Genomic DNA, 16,401 nt, shown 5'->3' with positions numbered 1-16,401 from the left:
AAAGCATTGTAAAACTATTGTCCCCTGAGAGGGTACGTAAGTCCCAAACATTCAAAGTAAATTAAAACTGTCCACTTTTTAATCGTAGAATATGTGTCTTTATAATTTATGGCTAGATGTACCTTAATTGCTAGCGGCTGGAGGGATAGTGTAATTCCAGCTAGGCCCATGTAGGAAGCAACTGTACTGTAAGTCCCCATCCCATGGTCCCTAGTATGGTAACCTACCTTCAGTTGTTGGCAATCTATAGTCTGTTTTTATATTGTTTAGTCATTTATGGTGAAAATATTTTAGATTTAATTACTAGTTTTAAATGTATTCCTGTGATAATTTATTTGTTTTACTGACCTTTGCAGACGGGTAAGTATATTAACAAAATATGTCACGATATGGCTGAAATACTGCCGATGTGACTTTGAATTTTAACTCACTCACTCACTCTCATTTTAATTTATTAAGAGATTAATTAACTGAGCAGACATGGTGTCTTCACCAATTTAGTCTTTTCTATTGGTTTAAACAATGATAGCACATGGTGGTAACAAGATAGTCGAAACATATGTTGACAAGCCCTTTAAATTGACATGGGAGGAGATGCAGTGATTAAGTAAATCCTGAGTTTGAGATGATAATCTACACGACTAAATAAATATGTTAACTGTTTCTGAAAAAAAAAACCAAACAAACACTACCATTGTCTTTATGTCTCTTTATTGGATTATGAGGTTAAAACATGCTATGCTAGTTTGGTGATCTACCTTCAGTTGTTGGCGATATATAGCCAGTGTTCTTATTGTATTGTCCAAATGGTGCTATTAGTTTTAATTTTCCACACTAGTTTTAGTTGTAATTGTGATATTCTAGTTGTTTTACTGTCCTTTGTCGACAGGTTTTCATAATATTCATCTATTCCATTTCAATGTCACATATGTTTTCGTCACGATATGGCAGAAATATTGCCGATGTGGCGTTAGATAATAAGTCACTCACTCACTAAAACATGCTATGGATGTAGACAAACAGACCAACCCCAGCTTTGAAAGTTTAACTTTTCATTCATTCCCACCAATATCATCATGTCGTTAAATTTAAGTGAGCCTGCAATAAATAACCCAAACCTTCAACATACCCTTCAGTGACTGGTAAATGGTTGGTCAAAAATCATTTCCCATTCTGCCTACAGTATGTAGCTGGAATATTGCTGAGTGCAGCGTAAAAATAAACTCACTGTAGGCAGACTTGGATGTAACCTTGACACCTCCTCTGGCAATGCAAGTGAGCACTCCAGACATCATCACTAATTAATCTTATCGGCATTGTATATTCTGTACCCCTCCACCTACTGTCGTTTTTTAAGACTTGGATGTAACCTTGACACCTCCTCTGGCAATGCAAGTGAGCACTCCAGACATCATCACTAATTAATCTTATCGGCATTGTATATTCTGTACCCCTCCACCTACTGTCGTTTTCTAAGACTTGGATGTAACCTTGACACCTCCTCTGGCAATGCAAGTGAGCAATCCAGACATCATCACTAATTAATCTTATCGGCATTGTATATTCTGTACCCCTCCACCTACTGTCGGTTTCTAAGAAAAATTAATGCTGACACTGTTGTTGCATAACATTTCTCGTTGTTTTGATTATTTTGTCAATGCTTGTGTTGGCTGGTTGCTGCTTAACGCCGCATTCGGCAATATTCCAACTGTATGGTGGCGGTCTGTAAACAAGAAAATCTCGTGATCAACTGCGTGAGTATCGATCGACGCAATTGGGATACGATAGCATGAGTCAACCAAGTCAGCAAGCCTGACCACCCGACCCTATTAGGCGCCTCTTACGACAACCAAGGTCTTGAGCAACGCATGTATGTCGTAAAAGGCCACTCACTCACTCACTCACTCACCCACCCACCCCTGGTTAAAACACTTGTGTGGATACCATGTTTACTGGGTATATGAGATGGATGGTTCGACCAAACCTTTCAATTGTTTTTAAAATAATATCATGTGGTAAAAGACCAACAAAAGCATGCAGATCACTTGTACAAAACAATTCACCAGAGAGCTTTAGTTACTACTCTGTTGGTATCTCAAAGAAGGAACTATACCTACGTATTAATGTATCACATTATATATTCTGGGACTGTAATATATACATGACGAGGGAAACGTGTCAGCTTAAAATATTCCACTGGAGTCACTTGCGAAAGAGGGCGGTGGGGTAGTCTAGTGGTTAAAGCGGTTGCTCACGCTGAAGACCCGGGTTCGATTCCCCACATGGGTACAATATGTGAAGCCCATTTCTGGTGTCCCCGCCGTGATATTGATGCAATATTACTAAAAGCGGCTTCAAACTAAATCCACTTCCTGACTCACTACATATCAGCAAATCCACACATGATAAATTAAAATTCAGACGTTTCACAAATGTACAAACATGACAAGGGAAGGTTATTTTAAAACATAACTTCCCTTTACTCATGTTATTTATTTAGTTTTGTGACACAGATTATTTCCGTGAGATGTGCATGTTCTGGGCATTTACTTGCGATTAGCGCAATGATGAGTAAACATGCGGAACTATCATGACTCAAGTCACAGCAGTTCGCCCAGGGTATTCATCGCGGAGGATCATGGTGGACTGTGGACTGTTTATATTTATTGTCTACTTATGATTTCTCTGAAAGGACATGGATACATTTTACTTGGACTACGGAGTAACCTGGCAATGATTACAGGGTGACGTGAAACATTCCACTTTGCAGATTCAAAACCATGACTGTGTGGTTGAACGAGGCCAAGTGCTTTGCTTTGTGTAGTGTTGTGGTTCTGACAGGTGGGTTGTATGTTTGTGTGTAAAGCAGTTCCCGTCATGGTGCCTCGCGATATGGAACGTTCACAAGCGCGTGTGTGTGTGTGTGTGTGTGTGAGAGAGAGAGAGAGAGAGAGAGAGAGAGAGAGAGAGAGAGAGAGAGAGAGAGAGAGAGAGAGAGAGAGAGAGAGAGAGAGAGAGAGAGAGAGAGAGAGAGAGAGAGAGAGAGAGAGAGAGAGAGAGAGAGAGAGAGAGAGTTTAGTTTTACGCCGCACTCAGCAATATTCAAGCTATATGGTGGCGGTCTGTAAATAATAGAGTCTCGACCAGACAATCCAGTGATCCACAGCATCACCATCGATCTGCGCAATTGGGAACCGATGGCATGTGTCAACCAAGTCAGCGAGCCTGACCACCCGATCCCGTTAGTCGCCTCTTGCAACAAGCATGAGTTACATTCTAACCCGGACCTTCACGGGTCTATGTATGTATGTGTGTGCGCGTGTGAGTGTGTCTGTCTGTCTGTATGTCTGTCTCTGTGTCTGTATGTATGTGTATCTATGTATTTGAAACAATGAGCCATGTCGATGACATTTATTTTTCTTTATTCCAGTGGCCTCTACTGACCTTAATCTCACAGGGGGTCCTCTTCCAGTGGCATCGAGAGACGTGCTTACACTTTCCTGCAGTAGGACAACGAAAGATGTCCCACCGTTATTGGCAGTAAGATGGTATAGAAGCACAAAGGCGATGTTTCAAACAGCTGGGGGACAGATCCTCCCAGATGACTCAAACAGAGAGGACTATGATGAAGTCTCAGGACGTGTCAATGTGACCACCAACACACAAACACATAAGGTGATGCTACACACTGTCTCCACCCTGGATGATAGGTCTGTGTGGAGATGTAGCGTGGACGACTACTACAGTAACAACATCCGCGTTGTAGTCCTGGATCCGACAACAGGTATGTACGTCATAGTGACGTTCTGTTTTGGTAAGGAATACACTTTGTTGTTTACATAACATTAGGAGGCACATTCCTGGGCACGTGACAATTGACCCGTCGATGGCATGGGCGCTAATATCCCAATAAAACGGGCTGAAGATCGCCAGCAGCTGAAGGTAGGTCACTATGAGGGGGACCATGGGGACTCACATTACTTTTGCTACCTGTGTGGACCCTAGCTGGAATTACATCATCCCTTCAGCCGCTGGTGGAGTCCTGTTAGAGATGAAATGCTATTTAAGATTAGAAAACCTCGATCATTAGCGCGTTCAGTTCTATGTAAAGAAAAGGTGTCCAAGATGTAAACTCACTGTTGCATGCCTAGTGTTATTTCGATTATTCGATATTTGACAATGTTGTACGCAATGTACTGGGTTATTATAAAGGAGTGCTATTGTGACCTGAAGATTATCTGAGAATAGTTTCAATTATCTTTACTGGCGATTGAAATTTGTTGTATTCTACCAACCCTTGGATCTGGAACCTTTCGATCGCCACTTCTCACCTTTAACCTATAGGTTACTCTAAACGTATATAACCGAAAGCAATGACTCGAGCATTCACCACCACATTGCTTAAACGTGTTAATTATATGGAGGATATTCTCGAACAGCTGCATAGTTTAGCTGTCAAATATTTTGATGATATTTTTACAAAACAGCGCACTACACCGCCGAGTACTTTTCCTTCCTTCCTGAGAAGACAGAATCATAGCTCAGTGTTTGTGTCCACAATGTTCGGTATGACATGTAAACAGGAAATATTTATTTTTTTGTTTCCATGGAAATGATGCACTGTGACTCTTCCAATGAACCATTCAGCCACTTTGCTTGAAATATTATAGGTTTGCATCTTTATCAGATCCACACGTGCTGTGTTTCAGACGAATCACCTGGTACTCCCAGCCTATACCTTATAGTGGGGTCCAGTGTTGGGCTCGTCACCTTCATTGCCCTCATCGTCATTGCTGTGGTCTGGATGAAACACAGTTCAGGTAGGGATAGAAATCGTCAGTGCAAAAGACCGCCCAGTTTTGACTATCCTCAGAAACAGATTATATTTAGTGCTAAGGGCACATAACTGAAACATTTAAGGCTAAAATCAGCGACGGAAAAGAGTAAACATGCCTCCCCATTCACACAATGGAACCAACAAAAGAAGCGTGGCCTTTCAAAATCCAATGCAAGATTTTGTTCTTACAAAGTTGTGTTTTTGTAATGATTGTATCTTTTTGTCAATGTAATTGTCAATCCAAATCGACATTTATTACCAACCTCAGGGTGATTTCTTATGAAAAAGCATATCTACCAAACGCACCTAAAAGGCAGACGTGGTAAAAGTTTCCGTGTGACATTCGTGCAAATGAAAATGCACGTGCATATAGTGACAACCCTACCAATGAAAGCGAGTCCCAAACTCGCCTGAAATCATTTTTGTTTTGACACAATTGCCATGCCACGACTTACGAGTGATCAGAGGAACCAAGTCTTTGGACGATTGCAAGTTGGCCAGGCTGCACGGAAGGTAGCACTGCTCTTTATTGTCAAACTTGCCCTTTGAATGATACTGCACTACATATGCTGTATAAGTAAATGAAACGATTCGTCTCAGATTTTATGGCAATTGACATTAAACACAAAATGATCCATTGTTTCATCTGCAAATTTCAGAGAACCCCAAAACTACAGATGGATACATCACAGCCACTTTGGAATCTCCCGAGAACAATACAGATGGATACATCACAGCCACTTTGGAATCTTCCGAGAACAATACAGATGGATACATCACAGCCACTTTGGAATCTCCCGAGAACAATACAGATGGATACATCACAGCCAAGCCACTTTGGAATCTCCCGAGAACAATACAGATGGATGCATCACAGCCACTGTGGAATCTCCCGAGAACAATACAGATGGATACATCACAGCCACTTTGGAATCTCCCGAGAACAATACAGATGGATACAGCTACACTGGAGTGAATGAGAGAGAGGGTTAGTAAATATTTAGCGTCATGTCACAGCTACCCTGGAAACTCGGGAGAACAATACAGATGAATATCTCACACTTAAATCTCCTGAGAACATCGTATAAGCAGCCAGTATTATGACCCCGTTTTACTAGATAAAGTTTCTACTCAGTTATTTCACCAATCAGTTGTCAGAAAGGATTCTGAATTCCACGACGGTAAAACAGTACTTCACCAAGCAGTTGTCAGAGAGGAATCTGAATTCCACGACGGTAAAACAGTACTTCACCAAGCAGTTGTCAGAAAGGACTCTGATTTCCACGACGGTAAAACAGTACATCACCAAGCAGTTGTCAGAAAGGACTCTGAATTCCACGACAGTAAAACAGTACTTCACCAAGCAGTTGTCAGAAAGGTCTCTGAATTCCACGACGGTAAAACAGTACATCACCGAGCAGTTGTCAGAAAGGACTCTGAATTCCACGACGGTAAAACAGTACATCACCAAGCAGTTGTCAGAAAGGACTCTGAATTCCACGACGGTAAAACAGTACATCACCAAGCAGTTGTCAGAAAGGACTCTGAATTCCACGACGGTAAAACAGTACATCACCAAGCAGTTGTCAGAAAGGACTCTGAATTCCACGACGGTAAAACAGTACATCACCGAGCAGTTGTCAGAAAGGACTCTGAATTCCACGACGGTAAAACAGTACATCAAAAGATTTCATATCAGTGAGTCCAGATAGACAGAGATTGTCAGATGTGAAATGAGAGATGGAAACAGATGGAATAGAAAGTACTGTGTTTGACAGGTGAAAACTGAAAGACGTAACAGATGGAAATTGATAAATGGAGACTGGTTGGTTGGGGCAGAAAGACAGAGATTAAAAGTTTAATGGATGGAGACCGGATACACTGAAACTTACAGATGGCCATTTGTAGTTCAAGATAAATATACATTCATGGAATTGGCTTGTAGGGGATATTCGTCTGTAAAGATTGACACTTTAGATTAAAAGACGGAATCAATAGTTGCAGATAATTTATGGGGAATAATGGAAACTTTTGACAAATTTGGGATACTGATTAATGCATACAGTTTTCTTTTATTTGTAATTATAATCTATATGTAAACGTGATGGTTCAAGTCTGGGTGGATACGAGTTGCTGTAGTATTATGTTTGTTCCTTGTTGTTCAACGCCGCACGTAGCAACATCCCATCTATTTGACGGCGGTGTGTAAATAATCGAGACTGGACCAGACAATACAGTGATTAGCATTATGACCATCTTTCTACGCAACTGTAATACGAGTGAGTGAGTGAGTTAAATTTTAAGTAACGTCGGCAGTAGTTCACCCATATCGTTACTAAGACAAGTTACTAAATTATAGCAAGTTATTAAATACATGATGAATAAATATAAATTGTATAAACCTGTCAGCGAAGGACAGTAAAAACCGCTAGCATATCATAGACACAGTTATTAAACCTAGCATTTATCTCTGCGAATTTCTTTCTTTCAGAACAATACAATATAACAACGGGCTGTAGATCACCAGCAGCTGACGGAAGATCGCCAGGGACATTTCCTCCGAAACTCTTACCACGAGGAAGTGACACACTTTCAGAAATACTTTTCAGTGATAGTTCAATCACCGGTGTGTGTGTGTGCGCGTGCGTGCGTGCGTGCGTGCGTGTGTGTTTGGGAAAGAGAGATTAGAGATAGAGGGAGATATGTATAAGTGGGATGGTGGGTTTGTTTGGTTTTACGCCCCTTATAGCAAAGTATCTAGCAATATCACGGCGGGGGACATCTGAAATGGTCTTCACATATTGCCCATGTGGGGAATCGAACTCTGGTCTTCGACCTGACGAGCCAACGCTTTAACCAGAAGGCTATCCACCTCCCCAGATATGTATAAGTTAGAGGGAATAACTATCGATATATATAGATCATCGACAGGTGCCAAATCGATAAGACAGTCACGCCGGTCTAGAATTTCGTTCTTTACAAACCATTTTAATTAATGTAACTTATCAAAAATGTTTTCCCACTATGTAATCTCGAAATATAAAGTTTTATGTGAACGTATTTTTTACTTCCGTTATGTTTCAAGAGCAAATACGCGATAGAATGTGCAGCGCACTAGTTTTAGGAATGTGAAACTGAGATTATTATTATAAAGTACGGAAACATTTTAGGCCAGGGATCCCTTATTACATAGCTTCTCTTTCTCCTGTAATGTTTTATTTTCATTAATACAGACAAACTAGGAAGTTTTGTGGCTTTGCCCATCGTGACAAGTCAATGCAATGTGCAATTCCGCCATTGTTTAAACTTGGAGAGAAATGCTCTTTAACTGTCAATTGTTTCCGAAAGAGCACACAGTACCAATCGGTTTTCATTTATATTTTCAAAACATTACTCTGGAATGCATTTTGTAGTTGGTTAGAAAGGAATCTTCATATCACTAAAACAATGTTTTAGGCGTTCAGTATACAACTGGGGCGGTGGGGTAGCCTAGTGGTTAAAGCGTTGGCTCGTCACGCCGAAGACCCGGGTTCGAATCCCTCACATGGATACAATGTGTGAAGCCCATTTCTGGTGTCCCCCGCCGTGATGTTGCTGGAATATTGCTAAAAGCGACGTAAAACCAAAACTCAGTCAGTCAGTCAGTCAGTATACAACTGGTAATGAGTATCCTCCATTTTGTTGTACGTACCGGTCAGTACTTGTTTCGCCTTTATGTGATAAGCTGAGAATGCAGTTGGTGGTGAGGTAACCTGTGGTTAAAGCCTTCATCCGTCACACCTAAATCCCGGGTTCGATTCCCAATACGAGTAGAATGTGTGAAGCCGGTTTCTGGTGTATCTTGTGATATTGATGAACTGTTACTAAAAGTGACACACTCACACACTCAACACTGACTTCTGCAATATGGAGTTTCCCTTGCTATTAATTTCCTCGTTTCGGTATTACGCATTGCGGTGAATGGGTGAATAGGTTATGAAGTACTACTAGAGGTTGACATGACCTGATGAGAAACACAAAGCGAGATTGTTAATGAGCAGCCACTTGCTTTAAGATGCACAGTCAAAACATGGTTGATGATAACTTCATCTGGTAAAATAGTCAATGCCGTTTAGTTCCAATTTATGAGGTGAGGTGGTGAGGTGAAATTGGGTTTAACGTCGTGCTTGAGAATATTTCGCTCATATGACGACGTACATGCGTGTGTATGTGTATGTGCGGCTGCCCAAACTTAAGCAGTTTTATAGTGCTAGCCCACTGAGATACCATGCCGCAGTGAAGCGTGAATACCACACTCAGACAGATTATAGTGACTCCGAGCCGACCAGTCCTTGTACCCATTAATGCCGAGCTCCAAGTACCATATTTTAACGTCTTTTGGTATGACGCGGTCGGGGATCGAACCCGCGACCTTTCACTCTCAGGGTGGACGCTCTAACCTCTACACCATGGAGGCGGTCTTCAATTTATGACGTTAGTCTGTCGTTTATGTACCGTTCTTACCTTCATGCTGCCATTCGGTGAGTTAGTGAGTTAAGCACATGTGTGGCAATACATATAACTGTAAATTTGTAAATGTGCTGTTTTACATCCTTGTATATTTATTATTTCCCAGATACATAGCGTTTCGCAATGTTTTCGATTTCCTTTCTGTCGAAGAGAAAAACAAGTTGAGGCGTACATTCGTTTGTTTAACGCCGTTATCAGCAATATTCCAGCTCTATGATGACAGGCTGTAAATAATCGAGTCTAGACTAGACGATCCAATGATCAACATCATGAACATCGATCTACGAAACTGAGAGACGGTGACTTGTGTTGTCTGCGTGCGTTCCGACCGGTGCATCGTCACATGCACGCGTAGATGTGTTTTCAGGATGAAGTTATCTTTTTCTTGCGTAGGGGTCTTCCGTCAGGAATAGGGCGGTGGGGTAGCCTAGTGGTTAAAGCGTCTGATCGTCACGCCGAGCACCCTGGTTCGATTCGCCACATGGGTACAATACGTAAAGCCCATTTCTGGTGTCCCCCCGCCGTGATATTGCTGGAATATTGCTAAAAGCGACGTGAAACTAAACTCAGTCAGTCAGTCAGTCAGGAAGCTTGTTGAGATGCTCGTGTTGACATTCATGTATATCTTTATGTATATCTAAACTGTCAATGCACTTATTATGATACACGGCTTCATTAACATACATACATACATACACACACACACACACACACACACACACACACACACACACACACACACACACTAACATTTGTATAGCGCCGATATCCAGCTCTGCTCAAAGACGTTCACTGGATGTCAATCTCAACGGCACATCGCATTGTCAATCTCAACTCCCTTGGGATCATACAACTCTTGCAGCTACTAGGCGCACCGAGTTAACGGGGCATTCCCATCCTTACGAGGTACCCATTCACAGCTGGGTGGACTGGGACACATAGTCACAGTCCTTTGTCCAAGTTTACTGCACGTTGCTGTACCCGCAACTGGGTGTTTGCACGTATTCATGTGGCCACCATCTGGTCATATACCAACGGATTCGTGGGTTCTTTTAAGTGCACAGGGTTGTGTACTGTACACTAGGGGTTGTGACAACACTGAAAGAGTCTGCACACAAAGTTGACTCCAAGGTTTTTACACCCGGTCACAGGTGGGCTCGATCCCGTCACCTCACGCTCGCTGGATCACTAGCCTGGCGCTTTAGCCAGTTCGCCCACCGCGCCCCCAACGTGTGTCATCAGCAGAGATGAAAAGTCGCAAGCATCAGAATCTGTGCAGGTTCAGACTATATTAAATGGCAATACCAGCCAGTTATGCTTCAACCCACGACCACATGACCAATGTGTGAAGCCCATTTCTGGTGTCCCCCGCCGTGGTATTGCTGGAATATTGCTAAAAGCGGCGTAAAACTTAACTCAGTCAGAACTGCAACCCACGAAGCTATAACATACATCCTAGTGAATAAACAGCTGAATATCAAATATTCTAATACATGTAGTTATCCAACAACTGACATCTTCGGAATTGCACATGGATACTATCGAATGTAAAGGGGATATATTTGCACAGAAAGGGCCCACAATGCTTTACTTTGCAGAATATTCTTACCCTTATTCTAACTTCCCTTTTTATCTGGTGCTGAGTAAGGGATACATTCCGGAATCCTGGCTCGGTGGTATTACTCGACCTATTTATAAGAAAATCGGCGATAGGAATACCCCAAACTCGTATAGACCCATAACGCTCCTAAGTTGCTTTGGAAAATTGTTGACACGTATTTTAAATGAAGACTAACATTACTTGCAGAAATCAATCATGTCCTTCCACCTGCACAAGCAGGATTTAGAAAAGGGTTTTCGACTGCCGATAATGTGTTTATTATGAATATAGTTTTAGAAATATTAAAATTATCTAAGCGTAAACTTTATTGTGTATTTATAGATGTCACTAAAGCCTTTGACACCGTATGGCGCGCAGGGCTGTAGTATAAAATGCTACGATATGGTATCAATGGCAAATTCTTAACGCTTGTTAGAAATATGTATCATAATATAAAATCATCTGTTATCACTGGCTATGAAATGTCTCCCTTCTTTCAATGAAGAAAAGGTGTTAGGCAAGGTGAAAACTTATCACCACTACTATTTTCTATTTAATAAATGATCATGAATCTTCTTTATTAAGAAATGGATGTACAGGTGTGAACTTTGAAAATGCAAACGACGATGACATTTACCTTTGGTTACATTTGATTGTCCTATTATATGCCGACGACGCTCTCATTTTCAGTGAATCACCTAAGGAACTTCAGAAATCGTTAAATAACTTTCATGAATACTGTTTCAAATGGAAACTTAAAGGTAATCTATCTAAAGCTAAGATTGTCATATTTGGAGGTGGGCCCTCGAGAACAGTCAATTCAAAATTTTCATTTTTGCTAGAAATGGTAGGTTCTTGACAGGTATTAAAGCGATAGTAGAAAATGCAACTAAAGCTAGGTTTGCCCTTTTTGAACAAAGCCCGAAATTTAAACCTACCTATTGATTGTACCCTAAAAGCATTTGATACTATGATAAGTCGGATTCTCCTTCATGGATGTGAAGTATGGGGATTTGAAAACCTGAACATTATAGAAAAAGTACATCTCAGATTTGTTAAATTTGCTGTTGGCCTTCGAAGCTCCACTCCAAACTTTATGGTGTATGGCGAGTTTGGCCGAGAACCACTCTACATCAAATTTTACAAACGAGTTATTTCTTTTTGGCATAAAGAAGCAACAATTAACCAATACTGTAAACTCTCCTCACTGATGTATAATTTTATCTCTGTTAATAACTTTGGTTGTCAACTCCGATGGATATCTTTTGTTACAAGAATACTTAATACCTGCGGTTTATCAGAGGTTTTCTCAAACCCCACACAATGTCACCAAGTCATGGCTGGTCCTAAAAGTTGAAGCTGCTCTAAAAGATCAGTTTTTACAACATTGGCGTAGCTCCATAGAAACTAGTTTTAAAGGTCAATTTTAAATGTTTTAAGAATTGAATGTCACTTTGTGTGTTTGCACTGAAAAATGAACGATGTCAACGCGTTGTTCAATCTCGTGTGAACGAGCGAGTTTACAAGCGAGTTCACACGAGAGTTTGAACAACGCTTTGACATCGTTCATTTTTTCAGTGCAAACATACAAAGTGACATTCAATTCTTATAATTTCGCACTTTGATGTTTACACATACGTTTTTTACCCACTTCTACGTGATCATTGTTTACAGTGATGTGTTTTAATATCTGTAAAATGTTGTAAAGTCATTGTGTTCAAGAGCGTATTGTAGCAATGTTTGTATACTTGGCGACTTTTTTACACATGTATCCCAACCCTTGAAGAAATAGTTCTCAAAGTATTCCTTAAAATATTACAACAAATTCGTCAATAGATTTGAAACTGCTTAAATAAGCATAACATCAATAAAATTATCAAACAGAAACAAATATCAATAACAATATCATTTTAACAAACTGTCATTGTACCTATAAAACTATGACGGATTCGTTTGACCTCGTAATAATACACTGACCGACTTCGAAGTTGTGCGGCGTGGCGAATAGGAAGCAGATCTCGTTGGTGTAGTCTATTTATTTGTGATTGTTTATTGTGAAATTCAATGAACAGTATTTAAACAGATCACGGGACAGAACCCGCAAACCGCGAGAGATTAAACTCTTGTGATAAGGAACAATGCTCGGCAATTGGAAATCCGTTTGGTCGTGAAGAAGCGACATTGCCAAAATTGGGGTGACTTGAAACAGGATCACCAATGCAGCAAGATCATTTGGGTTCCTTGAAACCGTAGCGGAAATTTGAAAATAAGGTCGCACTGGCTTGGACTTGTTGTCGGACGCGTTGTCGGTCAGATTTTTGCAAAACTGTGCTCAGTTGGTGCTTTTTGTTACATACAAAAACAAGTAAGTGATATGTATAAATTAAAAGGAGTGTGAATGCAAATGGTTTATTTTGTTTAAGTTGGAGAGCGAGTATACTGGGGAAAACCCGGAAAGTAGTTCCGGCAAAAGTTCACATGACCCAGATCAGCTCGAAATGATGTTTACACACGTATGCACGATTTGAAGGGTTCAAGGGAAATGAACCTTGAAATTTAGGTCACATGACCGCTCTCTCAACCAATCAACGTTCGGGAATCTGTGTAAACTTCAAAGTACGAAAGTATTTAAAGATAAACCATGTTTTGAAAACTACTTATACTTTTCCAGGGATATATATTTTCCTATATTAAAACTAAGAACTTGCAACAATAACCTACCAATTGAAACCGGCCGATGGCATTCTATTCAAAAAGAGGAAAGAATATGTAAGCTGTGTAACGCTAACGTTGTTGGGGATGAGTTTCACTATCTCTTTAGATGTGAAACCCATCTCCAACAGCGAAATACCTATCTCGCAATATATGTGTGATCTCCAAAAACATTCAATGTTAAAGAAAGTATTATGTAATAAAACTACTAAACATATAAAGAACTTCAAGTCATTTCTGAATGTATTGTATAAATCGCTTACTAAGTAATATTCAAATGATCATGTCCAGCCACTTGCCATGTATTTATTTGTTTACCTATGTATTTATATATTGGTTGGTTGAGAAATAAACTTCTCTGTCTGTCTTTCTGTCAAATTACAGAACTGTCTCTATCCCCGAAACTAGCTGACTGCACAGGTCACTTTCAAGACACGAGTTCGATGACAAATCGAATCTCTGCCTAATTCATTTTGACATCACATTACATAAAAACACGTCAGTCAGATTGAAAAGGCGCATGTTATGTTGATCTCATTGTTGTAGGAAGACAGTGTTGAGAGATTATACATTTTGCAAATGACGCCTCAAACTCCGTTAGCAATGACAATGAAGTAACAGATAGAGCAGGAGTGGTTATTTTTAGATTCGTATCACTGGTCTATGCTTATGACTCCTGGTTTGAACAGTAGATTAGTAATGTCACGGTGCGTCAGTTTAAAGTGGGAGAAAGGCTTGAACTGATGCAGGACAAGTAACTTAACGTTGCTGACAAGCCAGTATATATAATCATGACCTATTTCAGATTCAAAATCAGACATTTCTGGAACTCAGTCAATGCTATGCAGTGGAGTACGAAGTTTTAGAAAAGCAGCCAACCTGCCCCATCTGCGTTGATGTTTGATAGAATTTTAATAATTGCACATGTAGCTTGAATATCCCGTGTAACAACATGTGTCGATGTTTGGTTTTACAAGTTGTTCCGCATCCCAGCATTCCGTTTTGTAATTGACGATTAATAATTATACTTATAAGGGACGTATCCGGACGAAATTCTACAATCTTTCCAATTAGTAACAAGAATATATAGTAGAATGCATGTATTTTCGTTGACATTTAGGGTCGGTGGGGTGGTCTGGTGGTGATTCACTCGTCACGAGGAAGAGTTTGGTTCTACATTTTAGGTACAATGTGTGAAGCCCAGTTCTGGTGTTTTCTAGAGCAGTGTTAAACATTATACTCACTCACTCGTTTACGTTCAGCTGCGACAAGATATTTGAAATCACAGCGCCGGGAAGCACGAACTGAGCTTGTCTTAGATCCAGCAGGGAAACACAGTGTTTTACATGATCATGAGAAACCGTTAAACTCCTAATGTTATCTTTAGGATATACCGTGCGATCCCGGATCTGCACGGTGAAATGCAGTTACTTAGAACATCGGTTTTTAGAATGAGCTCGAATGAATAACTAAGTCATCATTAATGTAGTATATTCATGGGCTCTCTTGTTAACACACACAAGGGACAACACGACATGCGAGTAGTTCCAATCACCCGCTTTATTCTGACGTAGCATACAAGTCACGTGATCCACATAAAGTAATCACGGAGATAATATAGGTTGTACAACTTATGGAGAATACTACAATTAAAAACATATGTAACTCAAGGTTTGGAAGTACAAACGTTGACGACATTCACCGTGAGCATAACGCCGTAATTAAGTCCGTTGGACAAGACTCCTTACCCATCCTCGATAATCTCCAGGGTATACGTTACGATCACTCTCCACTATACCCTGGATGCATCCAGGGCTTGGCACGATTATTTTATTACCTCCCTTGGGTGGCTTCGCATTCTCACAGTAGCCAATCAGCTAAGCCGCCGTTACAACCGAGCTTGCCAGTGTGAACAGAGATAGCGGTCGCAGTCGTGAAGGTTTGTTCGCAGTGCCACTCAGATTTTTGGGGAAATGATACAGACAAGTTGACAGATCTGAAACTTTAAAAAAATATATGAAACAACTCCTTCTACATCTTTCAGAGTACCTCTACATCAACTGTGTTGCCAAGTTTAAACGGTTAGATAAGTTAAGAAACGAAAGTGAGTTGTGATTGGTATGCTCAACTTCCAAGCGTAGACACTTGATTGGATAAAAGGCAGCCAAGGGAGGTAATAAAATCATCGGGCCAAGCCCAGGATGCATCCAGGGTATAGTGGAGATTGATAGTAACGTATTCCCTGGAGATTATCGAGGATGCTCCTCACCCAGCCCTGACGGTTGCTGAAAAATTTCAGCACGTCCACACATGGTGTAAAGGGAACATGACACGGATTGTTCACAAACAAACTTGACTAACTAGGAAATTAATCATTTTCCTTTCAACTCAGATCATGATGGCTGTAATCCTTTTGAGTTAAAATATTCCCGTAATACTATCTCATACAATGATCAAAACAGAGAAGAGAGATAATGGACAGTGCCGTGGTGTGTAGTTCATGTGAGCAACTGGTCTCATAACTTAGAATATAAGCATCTGTTGAAGTGAGTGAGTGAGTTTAGTTTTACGTCGCACTCAGTAATATTCCAGTTCTATGATGGCGGTCTGTAAATAATCGAGGTATAGGGTATCAACAGCAGTTGATCACTGGATTGCCTGGTCCAGACTCGATTATTTACAGGCCGCCAGCACATAGCAGGAATATTGCTGAGTGCAGCGTAAAACAACAAACCATGCAACC

At 40.6% G+C, this 16,401-nt stretch overlaps 1 protein-coding gene across 1 annotated transcript; it reads left to right on the top strand.

Moving 5' to 3' along the window:
- Window positions 1–2,556: 2,556 nt before the first annotated feature.
- Window positions 2,557–8,360, top strand: LOC124260789. The gene is made up of 5 exons (XM_046695107.1): window positions 2,557–2,841; window positions 3,431–3,784; window positions 4,710–4,820; window positions 5,497–5,825; window positions 7,329–8,360. The coding sequence occupies exons 1-4, from the start codon at window positions 2,781–2,783 to the stop codon at window positions 5,811–5,813; spliced, it is 843 nt and encodes a 280-aa protein (XP_046551063.1). The 5' UTR covers window positions 2,557–2,780; the 3' UTR covers window positions 5,814–5,825; window positions 7,329–8,360.
- Window positions 8,361–16,401: the final 8,041 nt, after the last annotated feature.

Source organism: Haliotis rubra, unplaced genomic scaffold (assembly GCF_003918875.1).
Source record: "Haliotis rubra isolate DU_JTF1 unplaced genomic scaffold, ASM391887v1 Scf776, whole genome shotgun sequence".
Classification (NCBI taxonomy): domain Eukaryota; kingdom Metazoa; phylum Mollusca; class Gastropoda; order Lepetellida; family Haliotidae; genus Haliotis; species Haliotis rubra.
Note: the sequence above shows the minus strand (reverse complement) of the source record. Positions and strands in the feature narration are given on the sequence as shown.